The sequence below is a fragment of the Salvelinus alpinus genome, chromosome 4, assembly GCF_045679555.1.
Source record: "Salvelinus alpinus chromosome 4, SLU_Salpinus.1, whole genome shotgun sequence".
NCBI lineage: Eukaryota > Metazoa > Chordata > Actinopteri > Salmoniformes > Salmonidae > Salvelinus > Salvelinus alpinus.
In genome coordinates, this window is record NC_092089.1 from 47,644,851 (window position 1) to 47,665,208 (window position 20,358).

A 20,358-nucleotide genomic window follows, 5' to 3' on the forward strand; every position below is an offset into this window, starting at 1 on the left:
ATTGGCGCTTTGCCTGTTTGATGGTTCGTAGGAGGGCATAGCAGGATTTCTTATAAGCTTCCGGGTTAGAGTCCCGCACCTTGAAAGTGGCAGCTCTACCCTTTAGCTCAGTGCAAATGTTGCCTGTAATCCATGGCTTCTGGTTGGGGTATGTACGTACAGTCACTGTGGCAAACATGTTCCAGTCAAGTAATATATTGACGTTAACGGCAGCTTTCCCACTTGCCTTTTGTGGATCCTTGCGAGGCACCCCGCTCTGTGTCCTCTGTACCTGCGTCCCTTTCTCTTGCCAATGACGGGGATGTTGGCCTTGTCGGGTGTTCGAAGTACAGCCTGTGCGTACCTTGCAGTCGGAGGCCGAGCAGTTGCCTTACCAGGCAGTGATGCAACCCGCCGCTTCCGGCGGCGGGTTGAGAGCCGCCGGAGAGCCTCCTGACTGGAGGCTCTCGATGTTGCAGCTGTAGAACATTTTGAGGATAATAATTCATAAAAATATATATTATAAAATTATTTTACGAGGAAAGTCAGTTAAGAACTAATTCTTATTTACAATGACAGCCTAGGAACAGTGGGTTAACTGCCTTGTTCAGGGGCAGAATGACAGATTTTTACCTTGTCAGGTCGGAGATTCAATCTAGCAACCTTTCGGTTACTGGCCCAATGCTCTAACCACTAGACTACCTGCCGCCCCCCTAGATAACTCCTGCTGTGTTCTGCATGTTTGTAGAGTCTATAGAGATAATCTTAATCTAAAAAGAGTCAAATATAAAATGTGCCTTGTAGTGTCCTTTTTTGGTATTTATCCCTGAATGACAGATTGCTGAGCTCAATATGTAGGTCAACCTCTCATTGCCAACTGCTGAAAGATCAATACAGCGAGATAGGGACACAAGGTTTCACATTACTGTGGATGACTTTTGACCGTACACCAGAAACATAAAGTACAAGAATATCTGTAGTGCTGGTCCAAATAGTTTGTCTACTGAGTACGGCTGCACATTTACTGCATGTGCGTGAGGCTTCTCCCTTTGCAATCATTTGCTTGAAAAGAATGCCAAGCGTGCCTTTTTATGTTTGGAAGTGAAGTTTCTAATAAGGAGAGATGTGCTGTGATCCATGAATCAGTCCAAAACCCAAATCCAAGAGGCCAGCCTTTGGATTGATTGCGACCGAGGTGGGTTCAAGAAAATCGTTGGAAGGCTATGCATAATTGGGGTGATATAAACCTATAGCAACATGATTTTATTAGGATACTACCTAAAAAATAGTTTTATTTGTCAGGCCAAGCGATTGAGCTGATGCATGTTTTGGCACATGTCAAGGTTGGTCTTGGGTTGATTTAAATGTGTGAAATTGCAGCCATTACCATCGCATTAGGTTAATCTAGGTCTTTAACAGGTAGCCAGTCCATCATTGCTTACATTGTGTCTTTGTCTTTGTTTAAATTTTATTTCACACCGGAAACAAACAAGGCAGTTTTCTTTCTACAAGCCAATATGTATGCCATGAACAGTCTATTGCATTGGGGGCTATGGAGGGGGTGGAGAACGAAGTGCTGTATGACACACATATGTATGACACAGTCCCCCTCCAAAACGAACCATATTTGGTTAGTAGAGATCCTATTGAGTATTTTCTACCCCACTTTAGCTGAGACAGGTGGAAACGTTTAACGTTTTCTCTTTACAGCCCAATATTCTCAACATACTAGTGTCAACATTGTATTTTCATTATTGGTCTTACATTTTTTTATTTACATTTGTTTTCATAAATGACTTATTGCAATTTCTTGTTGGCACAATAAAAGTGGCCATAGATTAAAATTCAATACAATTTGAATTAGTTATACACATTGACATAGATTTTTTGAAATGCGGGATTTTATTTTGAAGGTTTCAACATTACCATATGAAAGTGACGTCATCGTTGGAGCTGCTGGCAGAATATTAGTGCGTGTATTTATGTCAGTACTATATTGACATAAACAGCGGCTGTTCGTGACCAAGCATATGTAAAGCAATTCTGCGTGAATATATGCAAAGGTAAGCAGACGAATCCAATATCGAATGTTGCCATTTTGATCATATCCGTAGTGCGTGTGTAATACCGCACAGTGATGCTTTGACATTGTCAGAGGAACCGGGCAACATTTTGCAATATGGAAACATTTTATCTCTGCTCTGCAAGTATTCTACGCAAACATTCACATCAATAACTTGACACCAAATAGAAATACAACAGAATATCGGAGCAAATACGCAACAATGTATTCGTGAGTTTCGGATTAAAATGGCAGGCGGCGAACAAGTTTGTCTGGAAGGAACATGGTGTACTGTGTAGTATAATGGTCGTCTGCACGTCATCACAGTACCTCGACCATTGGCGCACAATGTATAGTAGGAGCAGAAGGCAAGATGCGATGTGTTTTGCTGACTAGGTTACATATATTTGGTCCATACGAAACTTTGGTCAGAACAAGTGTCTTTTGTTGGACAATAATTGTTTCAAGCACGCCTGAATTACATAGATGGTGCGCACTTGATAAGAGCTTTTGGGGAATTAGTGTGTAAACTGGTCTAAACAAAACCAAAATAATCTATGCAAAAATGGAAAAGGAGAATGGAATAGGAGAATGGTAGCCTGTGTACAGTATAAATTGGCTTTAAAACCTGTATTTACATGGTCATGACATAGGCAGGTACATTGTTATAGTACAGAAGTAGTATAAAACAATTTGTGTAAACTGACCATAACTACCATGTAAATATCAAATGAATATGTGGCATGAGTTTACACTACCAACCACACCTACTTATTAGATCTTAAATGTTTTATTCACAGAAAGTGATGGGGAAGTCACACTCCCTCTTGTCGAAGGGGAAAGACGACCGTGGCAGTCAGAGTGGCCTGACGACTGGTCCAGAGTACATAGATACACAGAGTGAAGAGGATGGAAAGAATGGAGATGTGTCTCAGTTCCCCTATGTGGAATTTACTGGCAGAGACAGTGTCACATGCCCCACATGCCAGGGCACTGGCAGAATACCACGGGGTAAGGGGATAAACATAAAAACAAATACATTCCTACACAGTAATAAACATGAACTCTCACTCACTGACACAATACACCTACATCTGTTCTAAAACTCCAACTCATGAGCTGCTAATCAGATAGGCCACTTAGAAACACTGACTTCACAACATTCACTGAAAATGAAAAAGACATAAGTTGAACCAATATCAGTTTCCTCTGTAAATGGCTTTGTCATCACATCTCTAATGCAGGCCAAGAGAACCAGCTTGTGGCTCTGATTCCATACAGTGACCAGAGGCTCCAGCCAAGGAGAACGTAAGTCTCTTATCTCACTCAGCCAGACGTCTTTTTTTGAAAGCTGTGCAATTGAATGATTCAACTGTGGTTGACTGTGGTCTATATCCAACTGCTGTCTTTCTTTTAATGGCGCTTCCTCCCTTTTTCTTGCAGAAAGCTGTATGTCACTGTGTCCGTGTTTCTTTGCCTTCTGCTGGTTGGCCTGGCTGTGTTTTTCATGTTCCCTCGTTCTATCGACGTCTGCTATGTGGGCGTGAAGTCTGCATTCGTCTCCTATGACCAGGACAAACGGATTGTCTATCTCAATATCACGGTAAGATCCTCTCTGTGGTGTTAGTTGCCTTTGTGTTTCCATCTAAGGGTTGACATGGATTCAAATCAAATTGTATTGGTCACATGTTTCATAAAACAACGGGTGTAGACTAACAGTTGGAGGACCAAAAAAGCTGATACCGATTAATCTGACAATATTTTTTATTTATTTTATTTATTTGTAATAATGACAATTACAACAGTACTGAATGAACACTTATTTTAACTTAATATAATACATCAATAAAATCAATTTAGCCTCAAATAAATAATGAAACATGTTCAATTTGGTTTAAATAATGCAAAAACAAAGTGCTGGAGAAGAAAGTAAAAGTGCCATGTAAGAAAGCTAACGTTTAAGTTCCTTGCTCAGAACATGAGAACATATGGTGGTTCCTTTTAACATGAGTCTTCAATATTCCCAGGTAAGAAGTTTTAGGTTGTAGTTATTATAGGAATTATAGGACTATTTCCCTCTATACCATTTGTATTTCATTAACCTTTGACTATTGGATGTTCTTATAGGCACTTTAGTATTGCCAGTGTAACAGTATAGCTTCCGTCCCTCTCCTCGCTCCTCCCTGGGCTCGAACCAGGAACACAACGACAACAGCCACCCTCGAAGCAGCGTTACCCATGCAGAGCAAGGGGAACAACCACTCCAAGGCTCAGAGCGAGTGACGTTTGAAACGCTATTAGCGCGCGCTAACTAGCTACCCATTTCACTTCAGTTACACCAGCCTCATCTCGGGAGTTGATAGGCTTGAAGTCATAAACAGCGCAATGCTTGACGCACAACGAAGAGCTGCTGGCAAAACGCACGAAAGTGCTGTTTGAATGAATGTTTACGCGCCTGCTTCTGCCTACCACCGCTCAGTCAGATACTTAGATACTTGTATGCTCAGTCAGATTATATGCAACGCAGGACACGCTAGATAATATCTAGTAATATCATCAACCATGTGTAGTTAACTAGTGATTATGATTGATTGATTGTTTTTTATAAGATAAGTTTAATGCTAGCTAGCAACTTACCTTGGCTTACTGCATTCGCGTAACAGGCTATCAGTCTCCTTGTGGAGTGCAGGTCGTTATTGCTTTGGACTAGTTAACTGTAAGGTTGCACGATTGGATCCCCCGAAATCTGTCATTCTGCCCCTGAACAAGGCAGTTAACCCACTCGTTCCTAGGCCGTCATTGAAAATAAGAATGTGTTCTTAACTGACTTTCCTAGTTAAATAAAGATTAAATAAAGGTGTAAAAAAAAAATTTTTTGCAAAATCTTTGTCCAAAAATACCGATATCCGATTGTTATGAAAACTTGAAATCGGCCCTAATTAATCGGCCATTCCGGTCGGATGCCAAGCAGTTGCCGGTGATCAGGCCTACCACCATTGTGTTGTTAGCAAACTTAATGATGGTGTTGGAGTCGTGTTCGGTCACGCAGTCATGGGTGAACAGGGAATACAGAAGGGAAATTAACACGCACCCCTGAGGGGCCCCATGTTGAGGGTCATAGTGGTAGATGTGTTGTTGCTTACCTTCACCACCTGGGAAATATATATATATATTTTTAAACCTAGGGGCAGCCCGTAAGGAAGTCTAGGATCCAGTTACATAGTGAGGTGTTCAGTCCCAGGGTCCTGAGCTTAGTGATGAGCCTGGAGGGTACTATGGTGTTGAACGTTGAGCTGTAGTCGATGAAGAGTATTCTCGCATAGGTGTTCTTCTTGTCCAGGTGGGCGAAGGCAGTGTGGAGTGCAATAGAGATGGCATCATCTGTGGTTCTGTTGGGGCGGTATGCAAATTGGAGCCGGTCCTACGTAATGACTCTTTCCAACAACTGTTGTGCCGTATGTCTTTTCTTCTAGAACACTCTGAACATCACCAATAACAACTACTACACTGTATCCCTGACCAACATCACAGCCCAAGTGCAGTTCTCTAAGACGGTGATTGGGAAGGCCCGTATTAGCAATGTGACGACCATCATACCACTAGATAAGCAGCAGGTGGGTCTTTACACATGTTTACCATTTTAGAATAACATGCCTTGGTATAACTGCTTGTTATAAAGTGTATGAAGTGAGCATAGCTTGACAAGTGAATCAAAGTTGAACTTTCAACTGTCCTGAAGTGCTTTTCTATCGCTCAACACAGCAGCTCATTGTTTCCGCCCGCTTTGCTGCAAAATCTAGCAACAAAATCAGGCAACATTGATAATGAACCTTGTTGATGAATCCACATCTGTCCCTGTTCTGAGGGCATCAGTAGCAGCAAGGATGGAATAAGGCAGTAGCAGCAAGGATGGAATAAGGATGGCATTTTTGGACTGTTGCCCTCAAAAGTTACTCATTACTTACTCAGTCAGCACTCAACCGCCCTGTTCAATATGGGAGATAGATAACGGCTACATTACAACATATTGTTTATTTCAGATTGACTACATGGTTCCCACAGTAATTGCTGATGAGATGAGTTATATGTTGTAAGTATTTCACAAGTAATTGCAATTTATTGTGTGGTTGACAGCACAAATCGTGACATTTCTTTAATAAATGTTTTGTGTTGCAGCGACTATTGCACCCTGCAGTCCATAAAGGTTCACAACATTGTGGTCATGATGCAGTAAGTATACGTTGCATTCGGAAAGTATTCAGACCCCTTCCCTTTTTCCACATTTTGTTACATTACAGCCTTACTCTAAAAATGTTTGCTCATAAATCTACTCACAATACCCCATAATGACGAAGTGAAAACAGGTTTTTAGACATTTTTGGAAATGTAATAAAAAAAAAAAAACTGAAATCTTATTTACATTGGTATTCATACCCTTTGCTATGGGACTCAAAATTGAGCTCAGGTGCATCCTGTTTCCATTGATCAGCCTTGAGATGTTTCTACAACTTGATTGGAGTCCACCTGTGGTAAATACAATTGATTGCACATGATTTGGAAAGGCACACACCTGTCTATATAAGGTCCCACAGTTGACAGTGCATGTCAGAGCAAAAACCAAGCCATGAGGTCGAAGGAATTGTCTGAGAGCTCCAAGACAGGATTGGGTCGAGGCACAGATCTGGGAAGGGTACCAAAAGATTTCTGCAGCATTGAAGTTCTCCAAGAACACAGTGGCCTCCATCATTCTTAAATGGAAGAAGTTTGGAACCACCAAGACTCTTCCTAGAGCTGGCTGCCTGGTCAAACTGAGCAATCGGGAGAAGGGCCGTGGTCAGGGAGGTGACCAAGAACCCAATGGTCACTCTGACAGAGCTCCAGAGTTCCTCTGTGGAGATGGGAGAACCTTCCAGAAGGACAACCATCTCTGCAGCACTCCACCAATCAGGCCTTTATGGTAGAGTGGCCAGACAGAAGCCACTCCTCAGTAAAAGGCACATGACAGCCCGCTTGGAGTTTGCCAAAAGGCACCTAAAGGACTCTCATACCATGAGAAACAAGATTCTCTTGTCTGATGAAACCCAGATTGTTCTCTTTGGCCTAAATGCCAAGCATCACATCTGGAGGAAACCTGGCACCATCCCTACGGTGAAGCATGGTGGTGGCAGCATCATGCTGTGGGGATGTTTTTCAGAGGCAGGGACTGGGAGACTAGTCAGGATTGAGGGAAAGAGGGAGGGAGCAAAGTACAGAGAGATCCTTGATGAAAACCTGCTCCAGAGTGCTCAGGACCTCAGACTGGGGCAAAGGTTCAACGTCCAATAGGACAACGACCCTAAGCACACAGCCAAGACAACACAGGAGTGGCTTCCGGACAAGTCTCTGAATGTCCAGCCAGAGCCCGGACTTGAACCCGATCAAACATCTCTGGAGAGACCTGAAAATAGCTGTGCAGAAACTCCCCAAATACACGTGTGCCAAACTTGTAGCATCATACCCAAGAAGACTCAAGTCTGTATTCACTGACAAAGGTGCTTTTATTTTATTTTTATTTTACCGTTATTTTACCAGGTAAGTTGACTGAGAACACGTTCTCATTTGCAGCAACGACCTGGGGAATAGTTACAGGGGAGAGGAGGGGGATGAATGAGCCAATTGTAAACTTCAAGCTTCAGCAAAGTACTGAGTAAAGGGTCTGAATACTTCATGTAAATGTGATTTTTCATAAGTATTATATACTTTTTTTGCAGAAATTTCTTAAAGCCATTTTTTGCTTTGTCATTATGGGCTATTGTGTGTAGATTGATGAGGGAAAAACACAATTTAATCAATTTTAGTATAAGGCTGTAACATAACAAAATGTGGAAAAAGTCAAGGGGTCTGAATACTTTCTGAATGCAGTGTACCTTTTCAAATATCTACTAATACATTGAGTTTACACATGTTACTGTACCTACTCTATTTATTTTGTCAAACCACACACGCCCCCATGTGGGCAGCCATTTTGGGGAAACTGACTACTGTCTATTGACTGGTTTTCAGGGTGACTGTGACCACATCCTACTTTGGGCACTCGGAGCAGGTCTCCCAGGAGATATACCAGTATGTGGACTGTGGGGGCAACACCACCTCACTGCATGGACATGTGAAGATGTATCAGTAAGGCAGTGAAAACACAGCCATAATGGAAGCCCATCGATCTAAAGGCAGACGAAAGGGTTTTACGGAGTTACTTTGGGCACACGACCTACTGTAGAATAGGAGGAACCATGTCTCAGAGAAAGTGAAGTTAGCAAGGTGCCAATGTACAGTTTAATGAGGGTTTGATGATGTTGCAGGTAGAAAATCTCTTGTGCAAATTCTTCCTAATAGAATGATCCAATCCAATGTGTACAGGCATTTGAGATAAAGATGCACTTTAGCTTTGTATGGGAAACGCAATCATAAGAAAGTATTTATACGGCAGAGTTGTTGATGTAATGTAATCTGTACCACTAACCTTCCCAGACCACTAGGTATGGGACATGCAATACAAATAAAGTAATAGGACAGCATCCTCATTTTGATTATCAGCAACACTAATCACCCCAGTCCACTTTTTGATGGCATTTTATTCCATTCTTTTTTTTATAGCAGCTATTTTGTTTTCTTCAAGGATGTATTTTGATCAAAATAGTACTTCCTGATGTGTGTCGTTACTCTTACATTTTCATTGTAATGATAGTTAGATTTACATCTAATTCTGAGGTGGCATATCATGTCGTGGGTGAAGTCAGCGTAATTAGGATGACTACGGACCTTAATTAGATTGCAACATTTAGGTATCTAATGAGAGGAATCTTGTATTTTTATATCATTCAAATACAGTACCTATAATTATTAGATGTGTTGTTTTATGATGTGAATTACTCTTTAATTGTAAACCTCTGAATTGTTTGTTGTAATGGGAATGTTACAGTTTTTTTTTCTGACTTGGGTAGTAGACGACTACCTATTTCGAAATATGATATTACATAAATACCCTCAATGGTGTTGTAAAATTAGGTTTTTATTTTCTTTTTGGGAATTGAATTTAGGAGGTAATTTTGTCTTTACATTTTTTATTTCATGCCCTTTGCCCCTTTTTAATTTGTCATGATTGATCACTGAAACATGCAAGTAAGTTGTGCTTTTCGACTTTGTGTTTCTTTCTGAGTAGATTAAATGTCAGGATACAGTAAGTATCCATTTGTTATTTTCCTTAAACATTTGTTATAGCTTTTAACGTCTGTTGTGCACAGAATACTGAACCGAGGACAATAAAAATGCCCAAGATAAAATATCAGATGTGTACATTATTTATATTATCTGATATACTCTATGGAGGAACAATCACGCCAATGTACTGTTGTATATGTCAATGTGCCATATTATGTACCAAATCATCCAAGAAGAAAATGTTCATCAGTTTAAAGTCAGTTCTGAATCCTCACTGAGGTGTGTTGACTGTGCACTACTGTGTAAATGTGGATACTGTCCATGTAAGCCACTGCCAATCATACAGCACATCTAACATTGTTTTTTCCTTGCATGAAACTGGGAATAAAAGTGGTTGATTTTGAGGTTTTTGTTTGGTGCATTCATTGATAGTTTGTTGTTGGGGAACAATTCAAAGGTTGGAGAAATGTGCAATACCAATCACTATCACAGGGTGGCGCCTAATTTAACAAAATTAACTTTGAAATAAGTAAGTGTTTGGATGAAAATATGGTTTCTATAATGACCAATGGCCATATGCACAGGTTTGCATAAAAAGCTTACTTTACTCACTATTGAAGTCCAAGTAATTAACAACACAATGCATGCCATTCATGTGTAAAACGCACCAAGTCCAATATTTAGCATCTTAAAAATAGCATGACGTTACATTTAAAGTCACACAGAATAGACAGGCTTAGGTATATTTGACAGGGTGCTCTAGTGAACAAATGTGGTACTGTTATTCTAAATGGACAGTATACAGCATGTGTTTTCTGTCATACAGTATTGTGTCAATGTGGTACTCTGTTCTACAAGATCCTAAACAGGTTTGTATGCTGTATTGTAATGCATCTGCTAGTCCTGTATGACCTTTGATTTTATCTGTAGACTGTTCTGGATGTGTGTCAGTGTGTTACTTTGTTTGCTTCCAGATGCTCACCGGTGCTTCAGGTCTCCAGTGTGTACCGGTATGCTTACCTCACATCTGTTGCTGTCGTTTAAACGGCAGTTGACTTCCTCTCCAGGATTCAGGTCAGGGGACTTGGAGCGGTTCCCAATTAACCAGGGCCCAGTTTCCCAAAAGCATCTTAAAGCGATAGTTCACCCAAATTACAAAATTACACATTGGTTTCCTTGCCCTGTAAGCAGTCTATGGAAAAGGTAAGACAGCAATCCATGATTTGGTTTAGTTTCCCTGGCACTGTTTCCACGTGCTAACGTTCTAGCATTTGTGGCACAAATCCCATTCAAGTCATGGGACCAATATTAGCATTTTTCACGCACCATGTCCAAATCATCTGAAAGTATCTAAAATTGATTGTAAAGCTCAACAAAGTCAGTTATAGATGTTTTGAACATGATGCACAAAAAATGCTAATATCGGTCCAATGACTTGAATGGGATTCGTGCCTCATTGGTTTCCCAAAACCATTGTTACTGAAGTTTCACTTGAAAACACAGCTAAGTGCGTTGTTAAATGCTTTTTTGCCCTTCCGCGTCACTTTATACACAGAAGATCTCTACTAAACATACAATAAGGATGTTTATACACCTCTGTGACCACAAAGTTCAATAGAAATACAAAGTTGCCAATGGCTTTGCAATTGTTACAAACAAGCAAAGGATACAAATATGCTTCAAATGAAAACCGAGATGACTGCATTAAAATGTAAATACAGTATAGGCTACATAGGCCTATGTATTTCAATCATATTGTGTAACATGTTCGCGACTTGTAAGCTTAAGTTCCATCTCTTGGGAAACCGGGTCCAGACACAGACAAAATGCAGTCACATGCTGTGCTCACTGGCACCATTTATGACCACCAACTCTGTGGGAGATTGAGTTTTCCTGTATTCAGAGTGTATTGAAACTAATAGTCAAGATCCTGAACTATTTGTAATGGTGTGCAGTCTACTGTGCTTCCTCAGCATGATACAAGACATCTGGAAAATAAAGTAGACTGAGTGAGGATGTGAATTTGGTTTCAGACTTCTGGGTTAAGCAGTTCATGCAATGTTCACAAAATTGAGTTCTTGCGGAAATATGGTTGTTCTTCAGGGAGAAAAGGTACAAATGGTGAAAGTAACATGATGTTTTTACAGCTATTGAGGAAGTACATTAACCCAGGGATGTATGGATGCCAGTGTATGGGTTCATGTTTCAGGGATGTAGCCTAGACAAACAAGTGTGTGAAATAATGATCTAAATCCAATTGTGTTTCTACAAACAACACGAAATACCATAGCACACCGAAAAATACATTTAGATATCAGTGTAAGGTAGACTAGGAAGTTAGAAATGGGGGCAGACTAGACTAGTTGTGTAAATGTCATTTCCTTCCCCATAGATCATATATACTTTCCCTTTTCCAGATGTAAGGAAATTACTTTTCCAGATGCGCTGTTGATGGACTTCCATTACAGAGAAAACCAACTGAACATTTATGTTCTACCACTACCCTATTCTCCCTTCCATGATGGAGAAATAGAGTTGCCTAGTACAACCTAAAATTGTTCCCAAATAACCCTTTTTGGTTCCAGGTATAACCCTATTGCATTCCATGTAGAACCCTTTTTCCAGAGGGCTCTAAATGGAACCCAAAATAGTTCTACCCGGAACTAAAAAAGGGTTCTACCTGGAACCAAAAGGGTTCTCATATGGGGAACCGATTTTTCTAAGAGTGTACCTATCATTGTGAATTGGGTCTACTTCAAACTCAGCAGACTATACTTTACAGGCTATAGCCTACATTAGGCCTACATTCTGACTAATAACCATCACATCATGCATAGAACGTAATAATGAAGCCTTGATCATTTTTAAACTTCTATTGAAGTCTATCATGTGAACACGTTAGCCAGGTTGCCGTCTCTGTTTAGCTATTACATTCCATTCCTTGCCACTTGTCATTTTCCAAAGAGACTGGCCTTTCGGCAATCTTCAAATATGAACATTCTATCATTAATGAGCTCGAAGAGATCAGAGGATTTGATCCTGATTCGATAACCCTCACAGCTATCCAATCACAATGTTTATGCAAATTAGATAGCATTTAAAAAAACTTAATTCATACATTTGATTGGAAGCATTCTAACATTCAGCATTCTGACATAAAACATTTAATTGTAAATATAAACATTGGGCGCGGGGAGAACAGAGCATTCCCGTTCATTGCTTTTTTACCACCAGCCAATGTGATCACATCACACCAGAGAAGCTTCCCCGCTACTGTGAACACTGTAGCATATTTTATATCCAGCAAGCAAGAGCAAGGTGCTTCTTTGTCGAATATATGTTTTAATTGCTCAAAATAGGTGACCAAACTACATTAAGTGTACAAAACATTAGGAACATCTACTCTATCCATGACATGGACTGACCAGGTGAATCCAGGTAAAAGCTATGATCCCTTATTGATGTTGCTTGTTAAATCCACTTCAATCAGTGTAGATGAAGGGGCAGAGACAGGTTAAAGAATCATTTTGATGCTCAAAAAGAAAGGAGGACCAAGGCACTCTGTCACACCCTGACCATAGAGAGCCTTTTTATGTCTCTATTTGATTTGGTAAGTGTGTGATTTGGGGTGGACATTCTATGTTCTGATTTCTATGTTTTTGTATTTCTATGTGTTGGCCGGGTATGGTTCTCAATCAGGGACAGCTGTCTATCGTTGTCTCTGATTGGGAATCATACTTTGGCAGCCTTTTTTTCCTTTGGTGTTTGTGGGAAGCCCTTGTAAGCTTCACGGTCGATTTTGTTATTTCTTGTTTTATTGGTGACATTTGACAAAATAAAAGAGAATGTACGCTGCACTTTGGTCCACTTCTTTCGATGGCCGTGACACACTCTTCATATAATTAATTAAAATGCCTTTATTTGTATGGCATGTTCAATGGAAACAAAGTTTTAAATATCTGACGCGTTTCAGCTGCATGGCCTTCGTCAGGGAGAACAAAGAAATTATAATACAATGCCCTCTTTTGAACAGCTTTTTCCAAACATTGGATTTTTATGCCTTGAGACAATTGAAACATGGTTTGTGTATGTGTGCAATTCAGAGGGTGAATGGGCAAGACAAAAGATGTAAGTGCCTTTGAAAGGGGTATGACAATAGAAAGGGGCAACTCAATAGTAGGAAGGTGTTCCTAATGTTTTGTACACTCAGTGCATTGGGACACACATTGTGCTAGTCTACTGGTTCAAGAGTTATAGGAGGAATAGAGAGAGGATGGATGTAAGAGAGGCCAGCGGAGATGCATGAATTGCATAATATTTTTTGTCTGACGCACGTTTTGTGCCAATGAACTGAAGTTGAACATCACCAATTGCGTCAGTTTAATTAAATGTGCAATAAAAAAGTATAATGCCTAGGCCTATGTAATTAAACCCTGGCTGTTTATCTAGGCAACTGACAGGAGTGTCAAGGAGTGGAATGTAAGCTAAAAAGACTGGTACACAGACTATGAACACGTGACATAGTAGCTATAAGTATTCAAATGTTTGTGTGAACTGGAAAAGGACCACAATTGGGTTTCTCTAACATCAAGGGAGTCCCTTGTTGACCTTTCACATTAGCTGGAAAAGTCTCGACAGAGTTCAGAGACAGCTGTCAATAAATGCCTTCAAAACAGTGAGTGACTTCTGTGCAATGGTAATTTCAGTTAACCCAGAACTAAAGTCAAGTAATTTGTCAGCTGCCCACCCATGAGAGATTAGTGCAATGGTAAATATGTTGTAAATGTTCAGGCTATCTCAATTCTCTAAATCAAGAAGTCTTCTCTTCACTTTGAATGGCAGGCATTCCTCTCTGCAGAACCACTTAACAGAGAGATCCCGAGAGGAAATTGAGGCCACCTTCAAATTCCCCAATCCCACCCTGTCCTCACCGATGTGAAGCTAGCCACAATAATGGAATTTGCGAGTTGCTTTCAAAATAAAAGTCCCACATTGAAAGTGATGCAAACGGATACAAATAGTGGAACTATGCCATATTTGGACTAGATAATGCTAAACAAGCCCGGCTTGTGGTTCTATAATTCTAAGTAAATACAATATTTCATTAATTTGAAAATAAATAGTACAAAAAATGTTTTAATCCCACTGTGGATGTATTTGACTGCATAATTGCATTTGGGTCATACATACAGTATATGCACTGTACAGCCTTACAGCACTGTCTGTGAACCCATGTAATAGGGTCTCAGCCTATTCAGTGACACCCACAAATTACAACTGTAGAGTTTACACATATAGTAAAAATCGAATCAAATGTTATTTGTCACATGCTTCGTAAACAACACGTGTAGACTAACAGTGAAATGCAAAGTTAAAGATAAAAGATAAAATAAAAAATAGAAATCGTGACACGAGGAATAAATACAGAGTGAATAACAATAACGAGTAAAAATAACATGGCTATATACAGGAAGTACCAGTACCGAGTCGATGTGCAGGGGTACGAGGTAATTGAGGTAGCTTTGTATATATAAGTAGGGATACTGTAAAGTGACTAGGCAACAGTATAGATAACAAACAGTAGCAATAGTGGGTAACCATTTGATAGGCTACAGTGGTAAGAAAAAGTATGTTGAACCCTTTGGAATTACCTGGATTTCTGCATAAATTGGTCATAAAATGTGATCTGATCTTCGTCTAAATCACAACAATAGACAAACACAGTATATCTAAACTAATAACACACAAAGTTTTGTATTTTTCTTGTCTATATTGAATACATAATTTAAATTTACACAGTGTAGGCTGGAAAAAATATGTGAACCCCTAGGCTAATGACTTCTCCAAAAGCTAATTGAAGTCAGGAGTCATCTATCCTTGAGGCCAATCAACGAGACGAGATTGGAGCTGTTGGTTAGAGCTGCCCCGCCCTATAAAAAACACTCACAAAATTTTTGTTTGCTATTCACAAGAAGCATTGTCTGATGTGAATCATGCCTTGAACAAAAGAGATATCAAAAGACCTAAGATTAAGAATTGTTGACTTGCATAAAGCTGGAAATGGTAACAAATGTATCTCTAAAAGCCTTGATGTCCACGGTAAGACAAATTGTCTATAAATGGAGAAAGTTGCTACTCTCCCTAGGAGTGGCCGTCCTGCAAAGATGACTGCAAGAGCACAGCGCAAAATGCTCAATGAGGTTAAGAAGAATCCTAGAGTGTCAGCTAAAGACTTACAGAAATGTCTGGAACATGCTACCATCTCTGTTGACGAGTCTACGATATGTAAAACACTAAACAAGAACGGTGTTCATGGGAGGACACCACGGAAGAACCCACTGCTGTCCAAAAAAACATTGCTGCACGTCTGAGGTTTGCAAAAGAGCAGCTGGATGTTCCACAGCGCTACTGGCAAAATATTCTGTGGACAGATTAAACTACAGTTGAGTTGTTTGGAAGGAACACACAACACTACGTGTGGAGAAAAAAGACACAGCAAACCAACACACCAACATCAAAACCTCATCCCAACTGTAAAGCATGGTGGAGGGAGCATCATGGTTTGGGATGCTTTGCTGCGTCAGGGCCTGGACAGCTTGCTATCATCGACGGAAAAATGAATTCCCAAGTTAATCAAGACATTTTGCAGGAGAATGTTAGGCTATTTGTCTGCCAATTGAAGCTCAACAGAAGTTGGGTGATGCAACACCCAAGTAAATCAGAAGTAAATCAACAATAGAATGGCTTCAACAGAAGAAAATACATCTTCTGGAGAGTCCTGACCTCAACCCGATTGAGATGCTGTGGCACGACCTCAAGAGAGCGGTTCACACCAGACATCCCAAGAATATTGTTGAACTGATACAGTTTTGGAAAGAGGAATGATCCAAAATTCCTCCTGACCGTTGTGCAGGTCTGATCCGCAACCACAGAAAATGTTTGGTTGAGGTTATTGCTGCAAAAAGGAGGGTCAACCAGTTATTAAATCCAAAGATTCACATACTTTTCCCAACCTGCACTGTGAATGTTTACACCGTGTGTCCAATAAAGACATGACAACGTATAATTGTTTGTGTGTTATTAGTTTAAGCAGACTGTGTTTGTCTATTGTTCTGTCTTAGATGAAGATCAGATATCTCAGCTTGGATGTCAATCCACCCCCTCAAGCTCTGTCCTCCAGGGGAAGGCCTGCCCGCTCCAAGACTTCTCCATCATGGTTGACAACTCCACGGTCCCCCTCCTAGAGTTCAAAGAACCTTGGCGTGACCTAGGACAACACCCTGTCCTTCTCTGCAAACATCAAAGCAGTGATACACTCCTGCAGGATCATGCTCAACAACATCCGTTGAGTATGATCCTACCTCACACAGGAAGCGGCGCAGGTCCTAATCCAGGCACTTGTCATCTTCCGTCTGGACTACTGCAACTCGCTGTTGGCTGGGCTCCCCACTTTTGCCATGAAACCCCTGCAACTTATCCAGAACGCTGCAACAGACCTGGTGTTCAACCTGAACTAACACTTGCACTTGACTTTCTTCCCGCTTACTAGCTCTGACTTTTCTGATAGTACATTTTTCCCCAATAAAGTAGCTATGTGATATGTGGTTGTCCCACCTAGCTATCTTAAGATGAATGCACTAATTGTAAGTCGCTCTGGATATGAGCGTTGGCTAAATTATTAAAATGTAAATGTAAAATGTTCCAGACTTACTGCTTGCCGTGCGGTGGCAGAGAGAACAGTCTATCAAATTTATTTATATAGCCCTTCTTACATCAGCTGATATATCAAAGTGCTGTACAGAAACCCAGCCTAAAACCCCAAACAGCAAGAAATGCAGGTGTAGAAGCACGGCGGCTAGGAAGAACTCCCTAGAAAGGCCAAAACCTAGGAAGAAACCTAGAGAGGAACCAGGCTATGAGGGGTGGCCAGTCCTCTTCTGGCTGTGCCGGGTGGAGATTATAACAGAACATGGCCAAGATGTTCAAATGTTCATAGATGACCAGCATGGTCAAATAATTATACTCACAGTAGTTGTCGAGGGCGCAACAAGTCAGCACCTCAGGAGTAAACGTCAGTTGGCTTTTCATAGCCGATCATTGAGAGTATCTCTACCCATAGGCGGAAATCCCAGGGGGGACGGGGGGGACACGACCCCCCCATCTTGGGAAAAATATGATTTGTCCCCCCCAATATATCACTGTAAACATAACTATGTAATTTCAATAATATTAATAATACGCAATGAAAGCACTTGTGCTGGTTATAGACACTTAATAGCGCGTTTTTAAGTTTCAAAAGATTGCGACCCCCCCCGCCCTTTGCCTCACAATGGTTTGATCCACTGCCAGTTCTTTAGCTGGCAAGGTAATAGAGGGTTCGTATCTACTGTCCGAAAGGGACATGTACGTAACTGACGTGAGGTTAATCCAGTCAATCCATAGCAGGTCCATAGCAATGTTATTTATTTATTTTTATGTTGGCAGGGTTCGCACACTAGCTGAATTTGCAGAGCTAGCGCGCAAACTAAAGCAAACATTAACTATCAAGCTAGCTAGTACCTATTCCATTTATGTGGCGTCGTCAAAGATGGAATCTTTGCTATCGTCAGTTTAATCCAAGATCAGCATGCAGCTGTAGTGCTTCGACGTCCCTGTGATAAGGTTAGCGATAAACTGAAGTCCAAACTGAACAGAACAGAACTACACTCTCTTCTACCATTGTCTTAAATATATATAATGGTCTCGTTGCAAAAGATAAATTGTCGCTAGTGAACTTTATTTATTTATTTTTATTTCACCTTTATTTAACCAGGTAGCAAAGATTATAGCAAACACACAGAAACGGAATTGGTGCTCGCTAGCTTTACAAATTCAGCTATTGTTGGAAGCCAGCCAATATGAAACAAACTATTAAAATTACAAAAGGTTGCAGCATGTGTTGTGTAAATGTGTGTGTGTGCAGCTAGGCCAGCCAGCCAGGTAGAAAAATGGCAGAAAAAAGTAAGAAGACGGACATCAGAGTATTTGTCAGTACACCAAAACGCATAGTAAGAACTCTAGTAGCCTAATATCTCAAAGACTAGTTGATAAAATGTTCATAAGAAAGAAGTGAAATGCTAATGGGAATGTTTCACAATGATGTCATTAGGCAGAGCAGGCAACAGATGGCACACAGACAGCAGAGCTGGGGACAGATATGCAGGGACAGATTGGCAGAGACAGGGAGTCTCAGGTAAGTTTGTTGAGTCTTTGTTTGGCAACATTATGAAAGGTTCTCAATTTTTTTTACTTGTAAAATAGGGACATAATTGGAAAATGCCATGGATACCCCCACTCTCAACTTAAACTGGTGACTAAACTAAGATTTGTTTACAGCAATGGTATTGCTGTTGTGATTAATTGTGTAGTTTTGGGTACCGGTAGTTAGGAGTACGGCAAACACCTTATTTCTTTTCTAGGAGACAGACTGTGAGTCAGTTAGGGTGATGAAAGGGAAAGAGCCAGGGAGAGAGACTTCAGAGGACAGTGTCACAGCCACGGCAGGACCAAGTGTCACCCTTGTTGCCAGCAGCACCAGTATAGGGGACAGTGGCACAGCATTGTCCAGTTACCTCAGTGATGGCACAAAACCATATCAGCCACACCCACAATTTATAGAACCGCAAACTCTTGCCAACAGAGTGTTGACGTTTCAAGAGAGATGGTTTCGCGATTTCCCCTGGCTACATTATAATCCATCAGTAAAAGGAGTGTTGTGTTTTCACTGGAGCCAAGGGTTTTCAAGCCAGCCATCTTTTGGCCAAAGAGCAGATGCTGCCTTCTTTAGTGCAGGATTTAGGAACTGGAGAAAAGCCATTGAAAAATTCACAGCACATCAAAACTGCCAAACCCACCGCCACTTTGTAATTGTAACAGCACACCAGCTAAATCCAATCAGTGTCCAGTTATCCAGCGCGTGGGGTAAACAGCAGGAGGACGCAAGGCATTGCTTGATGAAAATTGTTAGTTCGGTGCAGCATGTAGTAAGACAGGGACAAGCCTTTAGAGGCCACACGGATGACAGTGGGAATTTATACCAGCTTTTGAAACTTAGGGCAGAAGAGGATGATCCCATTTTACTGAAGTGGTTAACAGAGCGTACCACAATGTACACAGGCCCCAAAGCACAGAATGAAATTCTGAACATCATGGCCAATAGTCATTCGAGGCATTGCAGCTGAGATTAGGTCTCTTCCGATTGTACAATTTTCATTAATTGTTGATGGTACTCAAGATGTCTCTGGTGCTGAACAGGAGAATGTCTGTCTGCGTTATGTTGACCATGACCATGTCCCTCACAAGGAGTTTATTGGGCTATACAGGGTGTCGGAGACAACAGGCGAGGGCATTGCGAAAGTGGCAACTGATGTGTTGTTGAGGAAACCCGCAAACATATGCTCGGTTCTTTTGTTCAGTAGTGTGTATAGCAGTGGTTCTCAACCTTTTTGGTGTACTGGAACCCCTGCATATTTTGAGGCAAGGCAGGCAAGGTTTTGAGCGGTCCTCAGGGACCTCCACCCCCTCTATATTATATGTAAACTTACTGGAAACCTTGTGGTACTGACTACATTCATTACACTTTTTTATTTCACGGACCCCTTGCAATTAGCCCATGGACCCCTGTTTGAGAACCCCTGGTGTAATTGATATTTGTTCTTTTGTTTAGTAGTTTTCAGTACACTTACAAATTATTTATTTCATGTTATTTTATTTAAAATAGCATACTTTGTGCGACATACTTGTCCATAGCTGCTGTTTGAAGAGTTGAGACACTGACTGAAGGATATTTTGTTTGATTTATTTGGGTTTTTCATTGAAGTAGTTATTTTGCTTTTAGAACTGTACTTATTTTAAGCTTTTTGTTCTTGCAAAGATATTGTAGTAGACTCAGGCCAGGTGCACATATTTAATGACTATATAAATGTATCAGAAAAAGTCAAATTAAAAGGTCAATTCAATACGGAGACCAACTTTGTGATGGTTCTCAATGGAGATTCTTTTAGATGTGATCACACCATGTTCATTGTATTTATGAAAACTACACCCATACAGTGTACAGTACCATTGTCACCTACTGACCT

General features: G+C 40.7%; 1 protein-coding gene across 3 annotated transcripts; it reads left to right on the forward strand.

The window, feature by feature from the left end:
• Positions 1–1,053: 1,053 nt before the first annotated feature.
• LOC139573778 (transmembrane protein 106B-like) lies at positions 1,054–9,642 on the forward strand. Of its 3 annotated transcripts, none has more exons than XM_071397625.1 (8): positions 1,054–1,174; positions 2,842–3,052; positions 3,286–3,349; positions 3,485–3,644; positions 5,515–5,655; positions 6,082–6,131; positions 6,218–6,271; positions 8,084–9,642. In XM_071397625.1, exons 2-8 carry the CDS (start codon positions 2,848–2,850, stop codon positions 8,202–8,204), a joined length of 795 nt encoding a protein of 264 aa, XP_071253726.1. In that variant the 5' UTR covers positions 1,054–1,174; positions 2,842–2,847; the 3' UTR covers positions 8,205–9,642. The 3 variants fall into 3 exon arrangements, with proteins under 3 accessions (XP_071253726.1, XP_071253725.1, XP_071253727.1); XM_071397624.1 differs by lacking the exon at positions 1,054–1,174 and adding an exon at positions 1,907–2,042; XM_071397626.1 differs by lacking the exons at positions 1,054–1,174; positions 6,082–6,131 and adding an exon at positions 1,909–2,042.
• Positions 9,643–20,358: the final 10,716 nt, after the last annotated feature.

Excerpts from the sequence above, each read along its gene's own strand:
- LOC139573778 (XM_071397625.1), top strand. The coding sequence starts at position 2,848 with ATGGGGAAGTCACACTCCCTCTTGTCGAAGGGGAAAGACGACCGTGGC. Across the intron at positions 3,645-5,514 it reads TTGTCTATCTCAATATCACG|AACACTCTGAACATCACCAA; the intron begins GTAAGATCCTCT and ends CTTTTCTTCTAG. Across the intron at positions 5,656-6,081 it reads TACCACTAGATAAGCAGCAG|ATTGACTACATGGTTCCCAC; the intron begins GTGGGTCTTTAC and ends TGTTTATTTCAG.